The sequence below is a fragment of the Camelus dromedarius genome, chromosome 30 (genome assembly GCF_036321535.1).
Source record: "Camelus dromedarius isolate mCamDro1 chromosome 30, mCamDro1.pat, whole genome shotgun sequence".
Taxonomy (NCBI): Eukaryota; Metazoa; Chordata; class Mammalia; order Artiodactyla; family Camelidae; genus Camelus; species Camelus dromedarius.
The window spans coordinates 13,245,657-13,267,688 of NC_087465.1; the positions used below are offsets into that span (position 1 = coordinate 13,245,657).

The 22,032-nt window shown below is 38.8% G+C and overlaps 1 protein-coding gene across 1 annotated transcript in view; it reads right to left on the minus strand.

The window, feature by feature from the left end:
• Positions 1 to 21,796, minus strand: part of TRPA1 (transient receptor potential cation channel subfamily A member 1) — a 49,311-nt gene extending 27,515 nt beyond the window's left edge. Inside the window, exons 1-12 of the mRNA XM_010979348.3 lie at positions 21,682 to 21,796; positions 17,528 to 17,687; positions 14,858 to 15,033; positions 10,633 to 10,740; positions 9,205 to 9,313; positions 8,873 to 9,018; positions 8,269 to 8,405; positions 6,089 to 6,137; positions 3,955 to 4,054; positions 3,213 to 3,313; positions 1,901 to 2,070; positions 1,648 to 1,812 (exon numbers count right to left, since the gene is read on the minus strand). Coding sequence (XP_010977650.1) covers positions 1,648 to 1,812; positions 1,901 to 2,070; positions 3,213 to 3,313; positions 3,955 to 4,054; positions 6,089 to 6,137; positions 8,269 to 8,405; positions 8,873 to 9,018; positions 9,205 to 9,313; positions 10,633 to 10,740; positions 14,858 to 15,033; positions 17,528 to 17,687; positions 21,682 to 21,792 — 1,532 coding nt within the window. The 5' untranslated portion in view covers positions 21,793 to 21,796. The remainder of the gene's footprint in view (positions 1 to 1,647; positions 1,813 to 1,900; positions 2,071 to 3,212; positions 3,314 to 3,954; positions 4,055 to 6,088; positions 6,138 to 8,268; positions 8,406 to 8,872; positions 9,019 to 9,204; positions 9,314 to 10,632; positions 10,741 to 14,857; positions 15,034 to 17,527; positions 17,688 to 21,681) is intronic.
• Between the last annotated feature and the right edge of the window lie 236 nt (positions 21,797 to 22,032).

Sequence of the window (22,032 nt, forward strand, 5' to 3'; positions counted from 1 at the left end):
AAAGGTACAAACTCCCAGTTATAAGATAAATAAATCCTAGGGATGTAGTGTGTGACATGATAAATATAATGAACACTGCTGTATGTTATAAATGGAAGTTCTTAACAGAGTAAATCCTGAGTTCTCAACACAAACAAAAAAATTTTGTTTCTTTTTCCTCTTTTCTTGTATCTGTGTGAGATTATGGATCTTCGCAAATTTTACTGTGGTAATCCTTTCACGATGTATAAAAGTCAAATAACTAAAGCTGGGCACTTTAAACTTATACAGCATCAATTATATCTCCAGAAATTGGAAGGAAAATAAATAAAAGTAAATAAAAGTGTATAAACACGTAATCAAATAATTGGGGTGGATGAAACTAGAGTTAGCATATCTATGTCATACAAAATTTTTTCAAGGCTGTAATGTACTTATACACACTATCTTAAAATTATTCTTTAATTGGATATTGTATCAAAAAATTTCCATGATGGTGGTATTCATCTTTGTGGCCACTAGTTATGGCTAATAATAATGATAATGATAATAGTATCATCTTCCAGAACATGGCTATAAGATACTTAACTTAGGGCCACTTATTTTTCTAGGAGTTCAGGTCTGAAGAGATCTTTTTCTTGTGCTCCCAAAGATGCTTATTTAATCCCTTTAAGAAATGTTTGTCCGTTCTCACAGAAATTCAGGGTGTAAATACAGTGAAGGCTTGCCTTTTTTCCAAATCAGAAATAGAAAAAAAGCATGAGATCCAGACACAATTTAATTTCAGGGCTAGTGAGCACCTGCTTTAGGGTGCAAGAGCCACCTCACTATTTCCATTATGCTGTAATTAAGCAACAACTTTCGGGCCTGGGTTCTCCCGGGGTCCCCTTTGCAGGTCTGCTGCCTAGTGTCCCCTTGGAGGCAGGAAGGATCTAAGGAGAGCATTTATTTCTTGGCTGCATCACTGCTTTGCTGGGATTGGCACCCCGATAAAGAAATGTGGCTTTGAACATTAGCCTAAATGAGCAATTTTGCTACCACCTTGGTACGATCAGAAATTAGCTCATCACAAATCTATAAAACTTTTCTGGATTTTCCTTCTCTTTTTACAGAGGTGTCATTTAATGATGCCACCTTTTATTAGGCTTAATCATTTTTCTTTGGTTTTGCTCCTTGGGTTAGATTTCCTTTAAGTATAATGAAATTCAGAAAATTTTTAAGTCTCATGTTATAGCATAAAGGGAGCCTTTCTGTCCATTATTCATCAGATTGAATGAAAAGTAGAGTCTTTGATTTGTAGTGTGTGTGTGTGTGTATGTGTGTTAGCGCGTGCATGTGCTGTTTTGTATCGCATCAACAGATGGTAGCGTGACGAAGGACAATATGAGGAGCTGTTACTTTGGAGGTTCTGGAAACTACTTTGTACAAAGCCACTTATTCTGTGGCTTTGAACAAGACCTTCAGCTCTATAAACCTCAATGTTTTCATCTGTCAATGGGAACTAATACTGACTTCCCTTTCCATATTGGAGAAGTCATATAAGTAAGATGAGTAAAAGTACTTAGTGAGAAAGTTAGATATCATAATTAAAAATAAAACAGAAAAACAGCCTGAAAATGACTAACCAATTAAAAAGAATATATAAAAATTCCAGTCCTATAGTCTCACCTGAGAAATAATGCACCTTTTTTCAGAAGAAGTTGAACTACTTTGTCATGCCCATTTTTTGCAGCCAGGTGGAGAGGAGTCATCCCATGAAGGTCACCTTCATTCAAAAGCCTCCTGTCGCTCATGTCTTGCAGGAGCCTCTGACAGGTGTTAATGCGCCCATAACTTGAAAAAACAAGTCCGTTTCATATTTTCAAAGCAAATATTAAAGAGAGAGAAGACACGCTCATGTGTCACTTAAACTGACACTTACCTGGCTGCAAAATGCAGGGGTGATTTCTTATCTTTGCTTTTGGAGTGAATGGACACATTGAAGTCAAGCAGGTTATTTACAGAGACAGGGACCCCCTGTCTACACGCATAATGTAGGGGAGTACACCCATCATTGTCTTCATCCATTACCAGCTGTTTAATATGTTGCATCTATGGGAAAAATTAATATTCAAAGTATAATTCTGCTATGATGCTAATACAGTATTTTTCAAACTATTCTGTAGGATAGTATTTTCCAACAAGGGCCAATATGGATCCAGTGAGGGCAAAAATATAAATAACCTGAAGGGTACTTGAGTAAAATAAATGTGGATGATGGCGCATGCTCTGTCTCTCTGTAATGTACGTTACCAAAGGCTCTGAGAAATCCTAAGCATAATAAATGCATTTAACATTTATAACCCAGCATTTTTCAAATGTATTTGACTATGAACCACCTCCCTCACCCCACCAAATGACACTTAACAGCTTAATGCTAATGTGTTCTGTTAGGCAAAAGGGACGAGATGTTAAAATTAGGAACACTCTATCTTTATCTTTATATGTATATTAAATAAAAAGTGCATGGCAAATGAGCAGCTTAAATAAATCCATAAACAGGGGAAGGTATAGCTCAAGAGGCAGAGCACATGCTTAGCATGCACAAGGTCCTGGATTCAACCCCTAGTACCTCCTCTAAAAATAAATAGATAAATAAATACCTAATAACCCCCCCAAAAAAAACTCAGAAAAGGAAAAAAGAAAATCTTGAACAGTTTGCTTTGTCATATAAAAGAGAAGACACATGATTGCCAAAAATATCTTTTCTCATTCTATAGTATATAGCCCTTCACGTAACACACGTTCAATAAATGTCCATTCAGGAAATTGTAACTGACTACCCTTCAATAAAAAGAATATTAAGTGGTGGAGAAAGATTCAAAAAAACTATTTTAAAAAATCCATAAACATTTATTTTTTTAAATACTCAAATATACATTCTGATTCTTTAGGAAACTGACTATATTAAAATCTATTTATTATAAATACATTTATTTATTTTAAAAATATGTTGAGGATATATGGAAACTCTCTGTAACTTGGAAAACTCAATCCCAAAGTAATTTATTATCATCATCATAATCATCATTACTACATTGTAAATAAATGGCATCAAACATGGCATCTTTATTTAAAAATAACTTTTAAATTCCAGTATCAGCCTTCAGAATAATAAAAATCATAACAAACAAGACCACTTTACTCTCTGCTGAACCCAATTCAGTTTCTGGAAATCCATACTTGTGTATTACCTGCATAAACTCAGGTCGCAAATTCTTTAATCCATAAGGTTGTTGTACAGTCAAATGCAAAAAATTACGTCCAAGATGATCTTTTATGTCTACCCGGGCACCTAAAAAGCACAATATAAATATAACTTTTGCTCATTTATTTGAAGCAAGGCCTCTGGTGGATTTTCAATTTAAGAAAATAGAAGATTTTTGACCTAAAACTTTGCCAACCTTTAAGTTAAAAAAAAACTTTATTTAGGTAAGAAAACTAAAATAAACACATTTTCAAATATCTTTACCTCAAACAGTGTGCATGTGTGTGTAAGGGAGTAGAGAATATATGATTTATTACATTAATATATGAGGTCTTACCTTTTAAAACAGAAAATATAAATATAGAGAGACTGGAGATCAAGAGAGAAGAGGGGAGGGTACCTTTCTTCTTTGTTATCATATCAGGTTATTCTCTAAGGTGAGGACAGTTACAGTATCACACAGGATGGATTCACTGAGAGAATGTAAACAAAATGTTCAGCAAAATGCCTAGGATATAATCATTCCCTTACAAATGTTATCTATTATTGTTCTTAAATTATCCTTTCAAGTACTGCTGGACTGCAGATTATTCTAGATACGGGAGGTATTCCATTTATCTTTGTATTCATAGCCCCTGGCTCAAAGCCTGGCACGTAATAAACGGATATTAAATGTTTAACCATATTGAGCAGTAGTTCTAAAGGCTTGGCTCGGTCCCTCTTAGTACCTTCAGAGAGGAGCAAATTTACAGTATTCCAGGATGCGGAAGCAGTTGCTAATATAAGTGGAGAACGTCCTTCGGAATCGGTGCTATCAATATCTGCTCCCTAAAATAAAACACGTCATTCACCAGAGAGCTTGTGAAATGACAAATTAGCTTACATTGCAATCTGTAAGTAATGTTAATTCATCGAGACAGAGTGTCCAAAATATGGCTAGCACTCAAGTGTATGACTACTTTGAAACTTCCCTATGATTCATATGTTGTAAGATCAGAAATCAGGGCACTCTTTTATAACTTCAACCACAGAAATTCTTCTCACATGTTAATCTTTTGACTGACATCCAGTAACAGATCTATGTTACTGCCTACGTCATAAAAATAAAATGCTTTGACCTATAATGCTACTTTGGTTCCCATTTTAAGAAGAGATTTTTAAATGGCCATAATAGGGAGTGGGTAATAGCTAAGGGGTAGAGTTCGTGCTTAGCAGGCACAAGGTCTTGGATTCAATCCCCAGTACCTCCTAAGTTTATTACGTATGTGATTTGAAAAACATTCACAAGAAATTGTTCACTTTTACTGCCAAGAGAGTGAATCCTGGAAGCTCACATCACAAGGGGAAAAAAATTGTTGTAACTTTGTATGGTGACAGACAGTAGCTGGACTTACTGTGGTGATCATCTTGCAGGGTATATAAATATCTAATCTGTATGTTGTAACCTGAAACTAATATAATGTCAATTATATGTCAATTATAACTCAATAAAAAAAGAAATTGTTCACTTTTTAAAAACACTACTTCATCTGAAATAGATGAACTGAAATGGTTGAACTGAAATCATTCACATCCTAAAGTAAAATTCTAGCCAAATATCGAAGAGAATTTGTATTTAAAAATCACATATATATATATTTTAAATGAATAAGTCAATATTTATCATTCCATGCGATGGTTTTAATATTTGATATGACAAGAAACAAGCTTTTTAAAAGTTCATGGAAAGAATTCTGCCTTTTGGACAGGGTAATGTAAGTAGCTTAAATTCTGATCGTAGATATGACCCTGTTCTCCTGGGACCCACTGAACCCAGATGACCAAGGCAGCCATAGCCCCTTTGAAAGCACGATGGTGGTCAGTGAGGTCCTGTTCTGGTCCTCTTGCCAGGTAAAGAGATGGCTGCATTTGCAGGAAACCGTGCATGGCAAAACTATGGTATAGAATGAGCCTTCCCAGGATTCTTCTATGTAAATATCACAATTTCAATAGTTGCTATTGACAACAAACACATGTTAAATACTACAAACAGGGCTAGATTCATTGTTGGTATGGTGGGGCTTAAATAAATACATCATAGATTCATCTGTATAAAGGGCTAACTACAATTGAACTCAGAAGCCAGCTGATTCCACTTCTAAGGGTGAAAAAGATCTTGTGCTTTCACTGGTAACAAACCTTGGACAGCGTTTTTAATTCCTCACTTTTTTATTATTTAAAATCTGGCACTGAGGCAGCTGGGGTAGAAGTTTACCATGGAAGGTGAAGGTTTCATGTGCTGCCTGTCCCGCCTCCACCTGAAAGCCACCTGTGCTGTAGAAGGGTCAACAGAGTCACCACTCCTGACACTCTCCTAGGACCCAATCACAGAAGAGCTTTCCTTGCCATGGACTTGCCAAGTCTCCACACTAAAAACACTGATATGGGTATCAAAAGTACACACTGGTACTTCTAACTTCCTGGAAATGAGGCTTGGCCATTATGTATTCAAACACAGTATATTCTATTTGCAAATGTATCAATCATCTTGTCGTCTTTTTTTCTTCTGGTTTTATTAAGATATAATTGACATTCAGCACTGTATATGTTTAAGGTGTACAGCAATGATTCAGCTTACATACATCACGTAATGATCAGCACAGTAACTTTAGTGAGCATCCACCATCTCAGAGACACAAAATTAAAGAAATAGAAAAAAATTTCAAGAATTTTTGCAAGTATATCAGTCATCTTTTGTAAACCTTTTTATTGATAATCAAGAAATTAAAATTTAGTTTATTTTTGAATATTCCTAGTAGGTAACTGTATGATTTTCAACTATAAATACTAATTAAAAAATAAACCTGTCAATGGAATAGTTACCACTGAAATTAAGTAGTCTGCTAGTTCATGGTGATCAAATAATGAGGCTCTGCAAAAAGAGAATTACAAGCATATTAGGGAACTATTGATATAAATACATAAAATAAAGCTACTGTATTCAGAAAGTGAATTTAAAGGATCATTTAATAACATGATAAAATGCTAGAGAATTAATAACCTTTCAAAATCTGTAACTGATTCTGATTAGGGTCATTTTTCAAAGTAAGAGTAATAGAGAAAGGCCAAATGCATCATAAGATTTTCTTCCTCATCATATCATAAACCTGTTTTCTCTATGTAAAATCATCATGAAGATGTTCTGAAGTAAACAGTAAAATATGTCCTAAGAGCTTAAAATGAAAGACAAAAGAACTGGCTATTACCACTGCGACCATGAGGAAAAACAAAAGTTGCATATAAGGTTCACCCAACATTTATCTATCTGCAGGGTTCAAAATGCCCCCCTCTTTGGCCAAGTTAACAAGGTAGTGTTAGCTTTCCTAAAGTTTTGTGACGCAAAAAAAAAAAAAAAATGATGTAGAGAGTTGAAGTCAGTGGATACCATCTCGACCAGTCATAAGGATAATGTTCATTAATAAAGCAAATAAAAATGAAATGTTTAATCTTTATTATAGGACCACCATAACAAATGCTAATACTAATGATTTTAAAGTTTGTGTTTCCTATTGCAAATTTTATTTCTTTGTCCCTATTCAAGATTATCTCAGCAACAAAAAGAATTCTGGCCCAAAGAGTAAACTTTCCTTTGAAGTTCAAAATAAACACCAAATTTCACTGGCTACTAGAAGGATGTTCCAGGATCATAGATCAGTAGTAGATTCATCAGAATTGGACTGAACTCATCCAAGAAATCTTCAGCCAATCCAAATTGTCTGTGTCCGGCTAGTCCCCAGGCTCAGGATACTTGTGAGTCAAGTTGATAGGTCTGTCTCCCTAAAATAATTCCCTCTAATGCATATTTACACATTAAAGCTGTATTCTAAATAAACACATTTTAACTATACCCAGATCACTAGATTTCTAAATTGGCCAAACTTTGGAATCATGTTAAGAACTTAAAAAAATTCCTGAGACCCATCAGGAATTCTGATGCAACCTGGGATATGAATGGACACTGGGGTTTTATAAACTCCACACATAGTTCTAATGTGCAGTAGTTTGAGAATCTCTGGTTTAGAGGTTAATCTATCAATTGAGTTTTTTGTTTTCTTTCTTTCTTTTTTTTTTTTTTGCATATCTAAGTTTTCTAACTGGACCTTTTTCATATCACCAATCTTTGATTCATAAATGTCAATTTGTTTTCCATAATCCATCATCTTAATATACTTATTTTTACATGAATATCTCAGCTCTCTTCTGTCATTCCAGACTTCCATCTCTCTCTTTTTCTCTCTCATTCTGTGTGCGGGTGTGTGTGTGTGTGTGTGTGTGTGTGTGTGTGTGTGTGTGTGTGTGTGTGAAAGGCAGACAGACAGACAGAGGCAGAGAAGGCTTATCTCAGCCACCTCTTCACTCACATAGGGAGCATTTAGTCCTCGAATTCAAGGAATGAACTCTCAGTCTACACTGCCTGTTTCCTGTCCTCGCAGCTAGTAAGCCTACAGTTTCAGATGGTTTTCTCTAAAGTGTATTTATATTAAACTCAATAGAAACATTTATCTTCTTTGGAGCTTGGCTATCATTCCCTAAAACTACGTATATGTTTTGAGAATGTTTATGTGTAACTGAGGGCCTAAGTGGAAAGGAAACTAGGGTGGGAGAAGTGAACCATCCATATGTATCTGCTCCATTCTTTTCACTGAAAATGAGGACACGATACACATGAGGAATTGGAACAGATTAGAAAGGGCTTGGAAAGTCGTGTATGTTGACCTCCTGAGCATACAGGAAATGAATCCTGAGCCTAAAACCACTGGACTAAGAATTGATCCAGAATATTCCACTGGAGATTTTATCCTATGACAATGTATTTAATGCTCCATTTTGATTCCAGAAGAACATGGAGATTCCAGTTGAACCACAGAGTCTTTATTACATCTGCTCTTTTCTTTTGAACTGTAGAATCTCAGCTACCACAAGTGCTGACTTTTTCTGTCAGGGTATAATTCAACTCACGAAGACTACAAGTCTGTACACAGAATGATCAGCAGGAAACTTACTTGTGAAGCAGCGACTCCTGATTTCCATCCACTGCATTGACAATATCGCTGCTCCCAGAATATGAAGATATCATCAGTTTAACAATCTCAGTGGCCCCCTGGGTGGCAGCAAAATGGAGGGCTGTGCATTTGCCCTTCTGTAAAGAGTTGTGACGTCAGAATCAGTCAATGTGTAAGTCCCAACATAAGGATAAAGCCTAAATTCAGTTGTTTTTCCTTCCCAGGCCAACAAAATCATGGAATATGGAATTTGAGATGATGAATAGTAATCAGTTTCATCTCCTGAAAAGCATCAATGTACAAATCATAGCTAGCAATTTGACTTCTTTGCAATCTGACAGCTCTTGACAGCTCTGACGGTATTTCTACTGCTGTCAGTGTCATTATCTTTACTGTATCTGTATTTGTGTTTGCAATTTTTGGGGGGAGCTCTCAAAATTCTTTAGACAAATTAAGATTTGGGAGTCTCTTGTTCTGCTTCTTCATGAACAGCGGGAAATATCTGTTTCCATCTAAATTAACTAAAAGAGCTGTGAAGCATTTTTGGCAAATACTACATGACAATTCTACAATAAAAGAATCAGAATAGAACATGAACAGTTACCTCCACCAGGTCCAATTGTGCACCGTTGTCCAGGCACATTTTAATCATTTCTAGGTCACCACTTTGGACCGCCATGTGGAGGGGGCTAGCTTTCCCGTTGTTCACAAAGTTAATGTGAGACAGTCTGCTATACCCATGTTCTTCACCTTTGGGAGAAATAAAATTTGAGATAACAAATATTATAAATAAATAAAAGGATTTTTTTAAAAAGAAAAGAATTTTTAGACTTACATAAAGACCAAGTATAAATTCTATTAAATGTTTCTCAGATTAACAACATCCACCAGAATAGACTTTTTTATAATACATAATGGAGAAAAGCCTCTACTTACCAAACTTTAGTATTATTTCCATGCATTTTTTGGCACCAGAAAATGCAGCCTGGTGAATAGGGAAGCATCCCCATTTATTTGATTTACAGAGATTAGCTCCTTTATTTAACTGAAGAAAAGAACAAAAAAAGTCATGATGCAAGTTAAACTCCAGATCACAAGGATGGGCAAGATTTTGTATGCCTCTCCCAGACCTTTTCACTACTCTGTGCCTATGTAAAACTACATAGAAAAGCTTCAGATGCAATGGAATCTATGCAAGGTAATCTGGGAACTATGCTAAGATTCTAAAAAGAGACCCTTTATATTTTATAATGATGAAGTAACAATATAGACACAAGAACATCAGCTTGATCCCCCAGGAAACTAAAGTCAATACATTTTTCAATGGAATTAAAGAGATTTTTTTAAATATTATTGTGATTCCTCCTACACCCATTCTCAATTCCTTATACAAATAAAATGACAATATTTCCCTGATTCTTTCCCTTTCATTTGTGTAATTAACAGATGATTAGACCGGCACTCATGTTAAGCTATAAAACTCAGGCATCTTGACTAAGGCAAGTTCTCTACTAAAAAGTTGTTAAAAGAACCCTGGAAAATATGTTAGAACATATTTATAAATTGAGATACCAGGTAGATATTCTGAAATTCTTTTATTTCACTGTTGTACTCTCTGGAATGGTGGAGAGGGACAATCAGAAATACAGAACCTGGCCTGAATAACATACAAGTGATTAAGGAGTATTTAAAAGAAAGCTATTTACTGGAACTCTAGTACCATGCTTGAAAGGGGCACTATGTGGAGCAGGAGTCGGCCATTCTGATGGGCAGCTCCAGAGTTTTACTGGACCAGAGAGAAGACTGGCTCTTCTGTTAGGGCTGTGGCTGAGGACCTTAGTCATTATATCACTTAGGGCTCCCTTTCGGAGAACCCAAGGCAGCAATTTCTTCTCATCTTGGGAACAGGTGATGGCTGTGTTTCCCTTCGCTTTTATTTTAGGGCCCAACAGTAAGTCTGCAAATGACTATTCCTCTTGCCTTTGACTCTTCAGAAGCTCAGAGTCAAAAGTATGATCCACTTTTATTAACATACAAGCCATTATGCTTTGCATTTTGTATTCTAGCCTGACCACCGGCTTCGTCTTAATATTTCCTGTCTTTATTTTCTTTTCATTTCAATCTTCTCGCATTTTCTGTAATGCTTTCCTGTTAGTCTTCAATAAGCAATCTCACACTCATTTAAGATTTAAGGGGTGTATATATACATATACCAAAGCACACAGAACTATTTTTTTCTGACATATATTCTGTATTGTATATTTTGCTGAGAAAAGAAACTGAAAGGTGTTGTAAGTAACAAAAATTCAGGTTGTACGAACTAAAAGATTCAGAAAACAGAAAAAATATGATTAAAATACAAACCAAAATCTGCAGTGCTTCACTGTTATCTTTGAAGCATGTGATTATCAAAGCTGTGTTTCCATTTTCTCCTTCCAAATTAATGTCAGTACTGCTGTGTTCAACCAAGAGCTACAGGAAAGGGGAATAATAGTCGGAAAGTTAACTTGCCGGTTTCCAAACAGGGTATTTGCCTTCCACTAGATTATAAGCTCTCAGATGCCAGGGACCACGTCCTTATTCACCTCTGCTATCACTTCTCCCACAGAATCTGGCATAAAACCTTGCACACAGTGCGCACTACACAAATTTCTCAAATAGATGAAATAATGGCAATTTCTCTATCATATCAGTTAAGGCAATGTGGAGTGTAGAGCTGGAAATAGAATAAGAATTGTAGATACTAGTTAACATAGCACACTTAATACTGCTCAGTTGCAGTAAGTGAGCTATATTAAATAATACCTACCAAAAACTAAACTGGAATCTGTGGGTGGCAGGGGAGGAAAGGAGGTGAAGGAAGGAGAGAGGGAGGGAGGAGAAGTGGGGACGGAATGGTTTCCTTTTTCCATCTAGTCATTTTGCTTTTACCTAGGTTGCAGGTATTCTGGGAAATGTCAATTAAATGAAATGAAATCTCCATTCTCTCCAGTAGAGGAAAGAGAGTTTCACGTTAACACAGGTATAGCTTAATTCAATCAATTTAGACTTCGTCTGGAACAGAAAACTTCTCTATGATGTAAGAAATTCACCTTCTTGATAAATGGATGAAGCAATTTCCCTGATGGGAATTTAACTGAAGACCTGTTATTCCTCACCTGCTGACTACTGACCAAGAATCTATAGATCGTTAACCGGTCTTCATTTTATATGAAATCTAACAATAAGTAGCTCATGTAAATGTGTCTCACAAAAGAGAAGTCTTTGAATTGACCTACTAGAGGCCTTTCCTCTTGCAGCATGACTATGATAAAACTATACCATGTGCTTACAATTAAATTGTTTAAAAATGAATTTCTTAAGCAAGCTGTTTCCTAAAAATCTTGACTTAAAAAGAAAGGCACACAGAGCCCCTTGTTGAGAGAATGTGCCCCAATGTGTCAGTAAATCAGCAAATTAGGTTCACTAATCAGCTCTGCTCATAAAAGAAAATTACACTGAAAGTTTAGGTCCTAAGTACAAACAGGGAGATTATCAAAGGACAGTGAGAACACACAGTTCAGTCTATGGATGTGAGGTGTGTTCACGTGTTGTTCTTCACAAACTCTGGATTCATGTGCGAAGTAACTCACCCAAGTCTATGAGGAGGGGTTTGCTCTCTCTGACTTCTTAGAATCTTGCATCATAGATTTGGAGCATCTATTAGGTATGACTGCTCACAGCCGTAAGCACAATCTTTCCTAAAGCTGTGTTAAATTGGATAAGGCAGGGGCCCAGAGAGAGCAACAAAACTGTGCACCCATTTCAAACTCAGTCATGACCAGGCAAGTCTGGAGGCTCGCAGGTGAGGCCTCCGGAGGTCCCTGTCATGAGAATCCCGGAAGTCTCACAGGATGGTCAAACCACTGGACACTTTGAGGTTAAGCCCCAAGAACACCTGCAGGCCTGCAGGCTACTAAGAAGCGAGGCCAGCCCCCAACCCCAGAGTCAGCGTGCCCCAGGGCACACGGTGTATCTGGGCAAGAACTTGAGCTGACATAGGGCTAGCTATTTTTTCCTTTGCAACCACAAGGTAGTGGTAGAAGGTCTGGGGAAAGGCTGGACAATGGAGAAGCATCTGAAATTGGCAAGAGCTGGTGGGTTACACCTGACCCCTGGGTGTAACTGGGATAGGCAGGCCCATGGGACTGCTATTGGCCAGCACACAGAGAGACCCTCCTCCAAGTTCCCTCCTCCTCTTCTATTCTCTTCATCTCTGGTGAAGCAGAGGGGCTCAAAAATATTTTTAGATGAAGTTGTGGCTGGTTAAGACCAAGCAAAGGAGAGACAACTAATTTCAATTCTCTTGTAACCCTAATTTTATCTTGTTCTGGTGTCACTTAGGAAAATTTTTGTTATATCCACCTTCTAGTTTATAAAATAGTTATGAGTTTATTTCTAAACTTTCTTTTCTATTTCTATGTGATACCTACCTTTCTGTATTTGTTAGTCTGAAGATTTCCTTTTTTTATTGAAATATAGTCAGTTTACAATGTTGCATTAATTTCTGGTGTACAGTATAGTGATTCAGTTATATATGTATGGATATTATATATATTCTTATATGTATATACACACACCATATACACTATATATATATATATATATATTCTTTTTCACATTCTTTTTCATTATGGACTATTACAAGGTATTGAATATAGTTCACTGTGCTATACAGTAGGACCTTGTTGTTTATCTGTTTTATATATCGTAGTTAGTATCCACAAATCCCAAACTTGCAATTTATGCCTCCACCCCCTCACCCCTTTCTCCCCTGGTAACCATAAGTTGGTTTTCTATGTCTGTGCATCTGTTTCTGTTTTGTAAATAAGTTCATATGTGTCTTTTTTTAGACTCCACATGTAAGTGATCTCATATGGTATTTTTCTTTCTTGTTCTGGCTTACTAGTCTAAAGATTTCTGATTTCTAATTAACAGTAGCCTTTCAACTGTTACCTGCCTTTGAATTCCCAAATCACACTTTCAGAGCCAAGATTAATGAAGTCAATGGGCATTTGTTTCTGAAAAGAGCCTTCGGAGGAAGCCTGAGAGTTCTTTGGGGAAACAGATGGCATCTCTGGGGGGCCCTGCAGTCACTGGTGGCCCAGCCCAGACAGTACAGAAGCAGCACCTGGCTCATGAATAATGCAGACAGTGAGAAAAACAGACAGCCTATCACCAGAGGATTTCCCAATAACCTCCAAATGGGGGCTGCCCTGACTCCTCTTCTTAGACACTGAGAGGAAAGTGTTTGGACGAAAGGGAGCATGGAACTCATGGACACCCCTGAGATCTCTTTGGTGATTTATAGACAAAATAGGTTTGGGTGTGGAATGATGAACTGAATATTTTTGTCCCTCAAAGTTCCTATATTGAAATTCCAGTTCCCATCGTGGTGGCAGTGGGACGTGGGGCATTTAGGAGGAGATTAGGTCATGAAAGCGGAGCCCTCATGAATGGGATTTGTGCCCTTATGAAAGAGACCCCGCGGCTCTCTCGCCCCTTCCACTACATGAAGACGTCTGTGAACCAGGAATCAGGCCCTCACTGGACACCAGACCTGCCAGTGCTTTGACCTTGGACCCCCCAGCCTCCAGAAGTGTGAGAAATACCTGTCTGTGGTTTAAGCTACCCCGTCCATGGTACTCTGTTACAGTAGCCCGAACTGGCTAAGACAGGTGCTTCTCCCAATAGCCAAGTTACCTGCAATATTGTTTCTACAGGACAACTTACTGTAAGTTCCAAATTGCCTGCCTTAGAAATGAATTTCTGGAACATGAGCCATTTGTAAATTGCATTTCTCTTCAAGTCAGGATGGGTATTTTCTAGTGTGTCTGTGAGATTCTGTGATGTAGTTTAAAAGCCATGGCCCAAATGGTACGCTTTAGGCATTTACTAAAGTTTCTTCTGTTGACCAAACTCACTCCCTTGGAAACAAATAAGAAATTTCCCAGTAGTATTATTATGTCTTCTGCCAAGACATGCCATCCACTAAGGTGTGTCATCCACACTAACAAAAACAGTAAATCATAATTATGTTCTCTGTCTCCACTGAGGCACTCAGCACTTTCTTCCCTTGACCATGAAATTGGTCAGATGAAAGCAGTAAAGCCTGGACTTGCAAACATAAAGATGGGAACAAAATTCCTAATTCTTGCTTCCACCACCTAATTCTCATGTGATAATTAGGCAGGTTACTTCATTTTCTCTCTGCCTCAGTTTCCTTAGCTATGAAATGGGGATAATAACAGTCTTACTTTATAGATTTTTTTTAAAATGAGGATGTGAAAAATGAAAACATAGAAAGCTCTTAGAAAAACACTGGTACGTAAGAACTGGTCAATCAAGATGAGACTGTTGTTATTCTCATTGGCATCATCATCATCACCATCGTCATCAGTCCATCAGAAGAAAAGCCCACGTTGAAATCATTACATGTCATTGGCCCTGGTGGCTTGGTTGGCCATCCTGACCCCAGCGGACACCACTGGACGTGGGTCCTGGCTCGAGCTATGAGGGTCGGTGCCTGGGGAGCCACCGGCAGCCTTACCTTCAGCACCTCATTGTGCAAGCCCTGTGCAGCCACGTGCAGTGGAGCCATCAGGTTGTAGTTCCGGAGGTTTGGGTTGGCTCCTTGGAGAAGGAGAAACTTAACACTTTCAGCCTGGTTCTTTTCTGCAGCCCAGTGCAGAGGGGTATTTCCATAATCATCTGTCACATTCAGTTCTAGAAAAAGACACCAAAATCTGGGTTAGGCTTTGTTTGGACCATATTCAACTCCTACTGCATGCCTACTCACTTTAGAGCTCACTGCCCCTGCAGCTGGCTTCACCTTCTCTATGAAAAATAAAATGTAGCTTCAGTTCTCAAGAAATATCTACTGGACACCCTTGGGGGTGCACATAAGTATGGCGCTGACTCTGTCAAATGAGTTAGATATTGAGCTACAAGCATCCTTAAGAAGCTGACCCTCCTATCGCTGCATGCTTTTATCTGTGGTACGAATCTGGGGATTGCTACAAAGCACAGAGCTAATATAAAAGTAATGCGTTATGCCAGCCACTCTCCTAAGCTCTGCACAACCCTCGTTTCATTCAGCTTCCAACAGCCTACAGAGAACCATGACCATTTTTCAAAAAAATCAGGAAAGATGAGACCTAAGGAGGTTCAAAATCCTGCCAACATTACATGGATAGTAAGGAGTTCTGTAAGTTGGCATACCTCTTTGAACCTCAGTTTTCTCATATTCAAATTTGGTGGAAGGAAGGAAGAAACTAAAGAAGGAAGGGCAGGAGGGAAGGAGGGAAAAAGATATGTATACCTTGCAATGTTGTTAGAAGACTGTCCCATAATGTCTTCAAAGATCTTAGTGGAGTGTTTGGCCCATTGCAATGGTTCAAAAAAAATGTTAATGAAAAAGAAAAAAAAGACACACCACTAATAAACCACAGGACTGGACTTAGAGCTCGGGTCCTTGATGCCACCCATGGTTTGCACATGTTTCTACAGCACAATATACTGTACTACTTACCCTGTGAGCTCAGCAGAAGATGTGCTGTTTGATACTGCAGTTTTTTATATCTATTTTAAAACAGATATGACTATCAATTTTAACAACCATTTAATTAGTGGCAGTACATTTTTATGTCTGAAGAGGGGGAAACATGCCCATTTAGAAATAGGACTTAGGGACCATCTACAACACCTAGGACTGTGCTGCACCCACATTTCCCATTTCTCTCCCTTTAAAAATGCATCCTTCTACTACCTCCTTTCATTCATCCAAGTGCCTCACTCTCAGCAACACAGGCACACACACACTCATAGCCTCACACACTCATATACTCACACACATCCCTTGACCATTCTGTCCGATCAAGACAAAGCACTCCATCTGTCATTGCATTCAGCACCCAGCCTAATTAAACTTGGGCCTAAACTTAACAAACTCCCATTCACTAATTAAATAACTTGAATTTGGCTTTTATCTCCAGCATTTTTTGGAAATCATTTGTACAGAGGTTGTGGAGGCCTTCCAACGTCAAGGTTATTGTGATCTTCTTCCTATTTAATCTCTTCATGGCACCCGACCCTTTGAACTCCTCTCTCCCAGTGACTTACTTCTCGTTTGGCTTGTGTTCATCATCTCTTATCCATCACTGTCTTCACCATCCTTTTTCTGGCTTTTCTTCTGTCCTCCGACCCTGAACGTTGGTTCTCTACCCTTGGCTAACTCCGTTGGCAATTTTTTGGTCTCCTAAAGGATTCTCATGCATGTCCACAGTTTGAGCTACTTCCTATACAACAATGCCCCTGTGGTGTGACTCCTTTCCTTCTAAATTTCTCATCTGCTGGACACTAGATATTAGGCTACGAGTCTACTGAATATTTCCAAGTCAGTGTCTCCTGGGCCTTTTAAACTCAGTATGACCAGAACCATCCTCTCACACCCTCATGCTCACTTTTCTTGTGTTTGCTTACTTGCTTTCTTTTCTGGGAGGTTATACCATTAACCTCATTCCAAATTGGGAATCTCAAAGTCAGTTCAACCCCTTGCCACTCACCCCTCACCTTCAGCCTTTGTCAAGCACTGTTCACACTACATGCAGAATAGCTTCTGAATCTCTCCCTGTCTCCTTGTTCCAACCTCAAAACCTTGGGGGACTCTCATTTCTCTGTATTCTAAAATACACTTTTAATTAACATTCCACTTCCAATCCACCTGCTGTAATATTGACAGAATTATCTTAACTAATAAAGGTCTTGTAACAGCACCTCACTGCTTAAATCTCTGGGGCACCCCCCTTCCTCATTTGACTACAGTTGAGTTTCTCAAACAAGGCTGGGTATACATGGCTGGGGAGGGTGTTACATCCTCTGGGGGTCTCATTTTTATTCAATGATAAGCAGTTTAAGTGTAGAATGACCTCAGTGGAAATAGTATAGAATAATACATAAAATGCATATGAATTTTTATAATAGGTCATTAGAAAGTCTGTGTTTGCAGTGGGCTGTCCCAGGTCTCTGCATTATCCTCTGCAGTTTCTCAGTAGAAAGCATTGAGGAGCACAGCCTGCAGGGAAAGCCACCCTCCTGAGTGAGAGATTCATGCCCTTGATAACCTGGGATGAATCTACCCTTCGGAACCCATTCATCCCACTTCCTAGTGAACTGAGTGGGACAATGGATTTAGGGAGCATGTGTCATAACATTCTGTTACCTTCACAAGAGGAGTCACTGACGATCATCTCCATCAGCTCCACTTGACCTTCCTCCGCAGCGTGATGCAAATGGGAGGCATTCGTATCATTGTATTTTTTCAATCTGTTTTGCTTCTTCACGAAGTTTTGTAAACCACATGCATTTTCCTCAAAAACCACCTAAAAGTGTATTTAAAAAATTGCTACCTTAAATAAGCATATGTAAAACTTACTAATATAAGTTAACCATTAAGAGATTATCAACTAAAACTAGTTATCATGCTCACAATAATTTTTTTTTTAAAACCATAAAATGCTTAGACATATAGAAGGTGCTAGCAGATGCTGAAACATTGTTAAGGACATTAAATAAATGACTTGATTTTTTGATCATAAACCTGTACAGGTTGTAGAAATAAAAGCCTTGAAAAGAGTTTTAAAGTGAGAGTAAGGGATGTGAGCTGGGAAAAATGAAGTATAATGAAAACATAGAGGAATTTTCTCTGCCAGATGAAAACTGTCCAGAAACTACAGCATGAGGGATTTTAGTTAGATAAAAAGATTTTCATGCATGCAAGGATTAGGTGCAGGAATCTAAATTACTGTTCTCTCTGTGGCCTTCCTGTTGATGGCCAGTTCCCATCCCTTGTGTCCTTAGATAATGGAGCTAGAACCATATTGAAGGATCATCATGTAACTCACTTGGTCAGTAATCTAGAACAGCTGCCCACTGTCCTCTGGGAATGAACAATTCCTCCTCTTTTGCCTACTGGGGTCCTACACCAGGCCAGGGCAGGACAGGTTCACTTCCTCATTGTTCTCTGCACGCAGGAAGGGCTACTATTATTGTGCACTTAGTGCCAGAGATCAGGACACAGAGGTTACATCATTTGCCCAAAGGCACACAGTAAGGGGCAAAGTTAGACTTTGAATAGCAGGTGCATGGGGTACGGATTTTGGCTGACTGATGAATGTCAAAAACAAACCTACAGCAGAAACTGAAGCTGAGGTCAAAATCACCACCCTAGAATGAACTGTGTGATACAGGAAGATACTAAAGCATAAGAATTGACTTTTAAGAGAAGACTCAGTAATTTCTGGGCATAGTTGACAGCTGTCATTGGCCCATAAAAGTGTAATTCCAAACAGATGTTCATTTCCACTGATGTCAGGAGGAGCAAGAACTTTCTAGAATATCTTATTTTTCTCTAACACTTTTCCTTGAGGCTTTTTATATTCTTTATTATGACTGCACTGAAGTTAATTTATCATGGATGACATTAGGTTTCTTCCTTGTGAAATTCTGAGGTGACTGTGTTGACATTCTGATTTAGATTCATTCTCACAAGATATGAAACCTTTCCAAATAGAACTTTTTCTTGAAAAACTCATGGCCTAAATAGGATAAACTTACCAAAAATTAAGCAAATCTTTAAAAATCATTTTATTTAAGGTTACTCATGTTACTATAGCAACCAAAACGTCACAAAAGCCTTCAGGTCATAAACTGGCTTCCATTATCCTGCCTTTCATTATTATTTAAATTTTAATATATGTTTTGGATCAAAAGTATATTCTGGTCTCCCTAAAATTAATAATGCATCCTCTCTTAATATCTATATTAACTGACAACCTAGTTCCCTATTCAACTACTTGAAAATTCTAAATATCCATTTCCATACAGAAAATTAAGAATTTTCAAAATCATTATAGTCATATTTAATTATACTTCAACTGATTGACAAGATTTTTATCCAAAATTGCTTCTAGAATTCTTGCCTATATTTTAAAGTGAATATTTAGGTATTATCAATAAATATGAATGACTCATTTTATTGCTAACATTTTTACATTGTTTAGCTGTGATGGTATCATTGATCACATACCAGTTCAGAGACCCCAGAAATGGCATCAAATCAGGTATTCTGATATTTGGTAGATCACGTTTAAAGAAGCTAATTCTGACTAAGCCCTTTAAAATGGAGATATCAAATACGTCTGTTTTAGGTTGCCTTAGTGAAATACATATAAGCAGTAATGGGGCAAAAAGAGAGAAATACAATGAGAGAAATAACAAAGAGAGATTATAACTATGAGGAATTATAGCAAATGAAAAATCAAATGCTAAAGTATTAAGTCTCTTGAAAGAAAGTCATTGGAAAAGGTTAAAGGCATCGGTCAGATGGTTCCTCTTCCACATTTCTCATCTCGTAAGGTTTCTGCTATCCTTCAGTTCTGTCTGTATTCCTGAGACAGTGTGTGTGTGCTGGAGAAAATATTACACTCCACGTCTTCTTAACTAGGAAATCCTTAGAGTTCAGAACTCTCCAGAGTGTTGTATATGTATTGATTTGTTATTAGTCTCACCACTGAGATTTCTACAGAATGATCTGGAGTTACTGTAGGTAATAAGATAAAATGTATAAATCCTTCCATCTACAAGCTCTTCCATAGCTTTTAAAAGCCTTAAGTAACATAAACACCTCCACTTGACTTAGGCAGTAAAACTAAATAGAAACAATTAAAAATATGAAGAAAAATAAGTTTGAGACTTTGTGCTGCAGAAACCCCTCACTAATATCTCTAGAAAACAAAAACCGCATCAGTAAACAAGGAAGTATTTCTGGCGTGATTTTTGAAATTTAAAAATTTCTTCCTGTCACTTAATATTAATTCAAAGACACTATTCTAGTGCTTGATGTTCTCTTATGACCTCAGTTCTTTTTATTAAGTCAAAAGACCATGGTTAATATACTAATATTCAGGAGGAGAAAAAAGTCAATGTTTAATTTGGATGTGCAGGTACACTCGCCTTGGGAGGCCCTGTTTGTTGCTGTATGTGATTACTACTCATGCCTGACTCACACATGATTGAAAACAGTGTCAATCCATGCGACCTGTTTAGAGGGCAATTTGGCATATTCTACTCTTGATCCTGCTAAGACTTTAACATATATACACACTCACTAAGGCACCAGTGTACAGACAGACGAAGCCACATCTACATTCAGAGACACTCAGTGGCATGTGTAATAGCAAAACAAAACAAAATAAACACCACCTAAGTGTCCAGGTTGCAGGACAGGTTAAATAAAGCATGACACATTTATACAAGGGAATACTATAAAGCTGCTAAAAAGAGCGCGGTATATCTCCAGGTGCTGATTTAAAAAGTATTCTAAAATATATTTATGAATAAATTCCTGTGCAAATGTCATTCTTTGTTAAGTAAAAAGATGTATCAACGTGTGTGTATTTGTATAAGCACTTTTTCCCTCCTGGAAAACACATAAGGAAATGTTAACGTGGTTCCACCGCGTTAAGAGATTTGTGGCGGGAATTAGACACTTTTAATTCTATTTTAACGTTTAGAAAGAGATCCTTGTATTGACAATGCGTGGAAATCCAGTGGCAAGTTTTCTGAGCATATGACGACCTCTGCCCTCAGACTGCGCCATCAGGCGGCAGGGAGAGCTGGTGCTGCCTTTCAGTCAGAGTGACCCGGAACCGCAGAAGAAATAGAAGCCCCATTTTAGCCCTTAGGACCTCCTGCAGACCACCTACCCAGCCTCGGAGGTTTCCTCCCCCACAGTCCCTCCTGACTCCCTCACCCTCTGGAGGAATCCGCCTGTCCAGCCATTCCCTGAAACGCTTCCCTGGCAGGTGCTGGTTTCTCTGTTCGTCTCAAAAGACAAGTATGCTTCTGAAGCCCCCAAACACCTCTTGAATAGCTATCCGACTACCAGGTACAGCATCTCGTTGTTTGGTTCTAAATAACATCTAGAAAAAGGTCAAGCGAAACGGCGCACGCTCCGAAACTGGCCTGATTTTAGGTAGCTGCCTGATTCTGCCAAACGCCAAGGGTCGTTTGGGGGTAGGTGTCCCCAGACTGCAGCTGCCCATCACGAGCTAGAACTGGTTGACAGCAAGCAATCAGAAAGAAGGGACGAAGCAGGCACCGGGTGGGCCCCTTAATAACGCGGTCGCTCGAGCTCCCCGCATCCTGAGCGGGTCCGGTCTTGGACCACACACACACACCCGGAAGCAAGCAGCCCGGGCTTCCCAGCCCGGGGCTGCCCGCTAGGAAACCTCGACTGGAGGAGGGCAAAGTTATGAAGAGCCGACCCCCCGCCTGGACTTCGGAGCCCGTCCCGACCATCGATGGCCCGGGTACCTTAAAAGAGTCCTTGGAGTCGTCCATGTCGTCCTCCACTCCCTGGTAGACGACGCCCTGGGGTTCCTTCTTCTCCCCCGGGCGCAGGATCTTCCTCAGGCTGCGCTTCATTGACCACACCCCGGACGCCACCTGTGGCAGCTGCTCCCCGCGGGCGCGGGCACCTGGGACGAGAGAGCGCCGGCAGCGGTGAGCCGGCGCTGGGCGCGCGGGGTCCGTGGGGTCGCGCGCGCCGCCGGGGTCCGGGTCGGAGTCCGCGTTTACGCCCCAAAACTCCGAGCTCTTCCGTGCCCGGCTGTCCTTGTGATAAGAAAAGCTTGCTTGGCGTGAGCCCGGGAGGATTTCTGACGG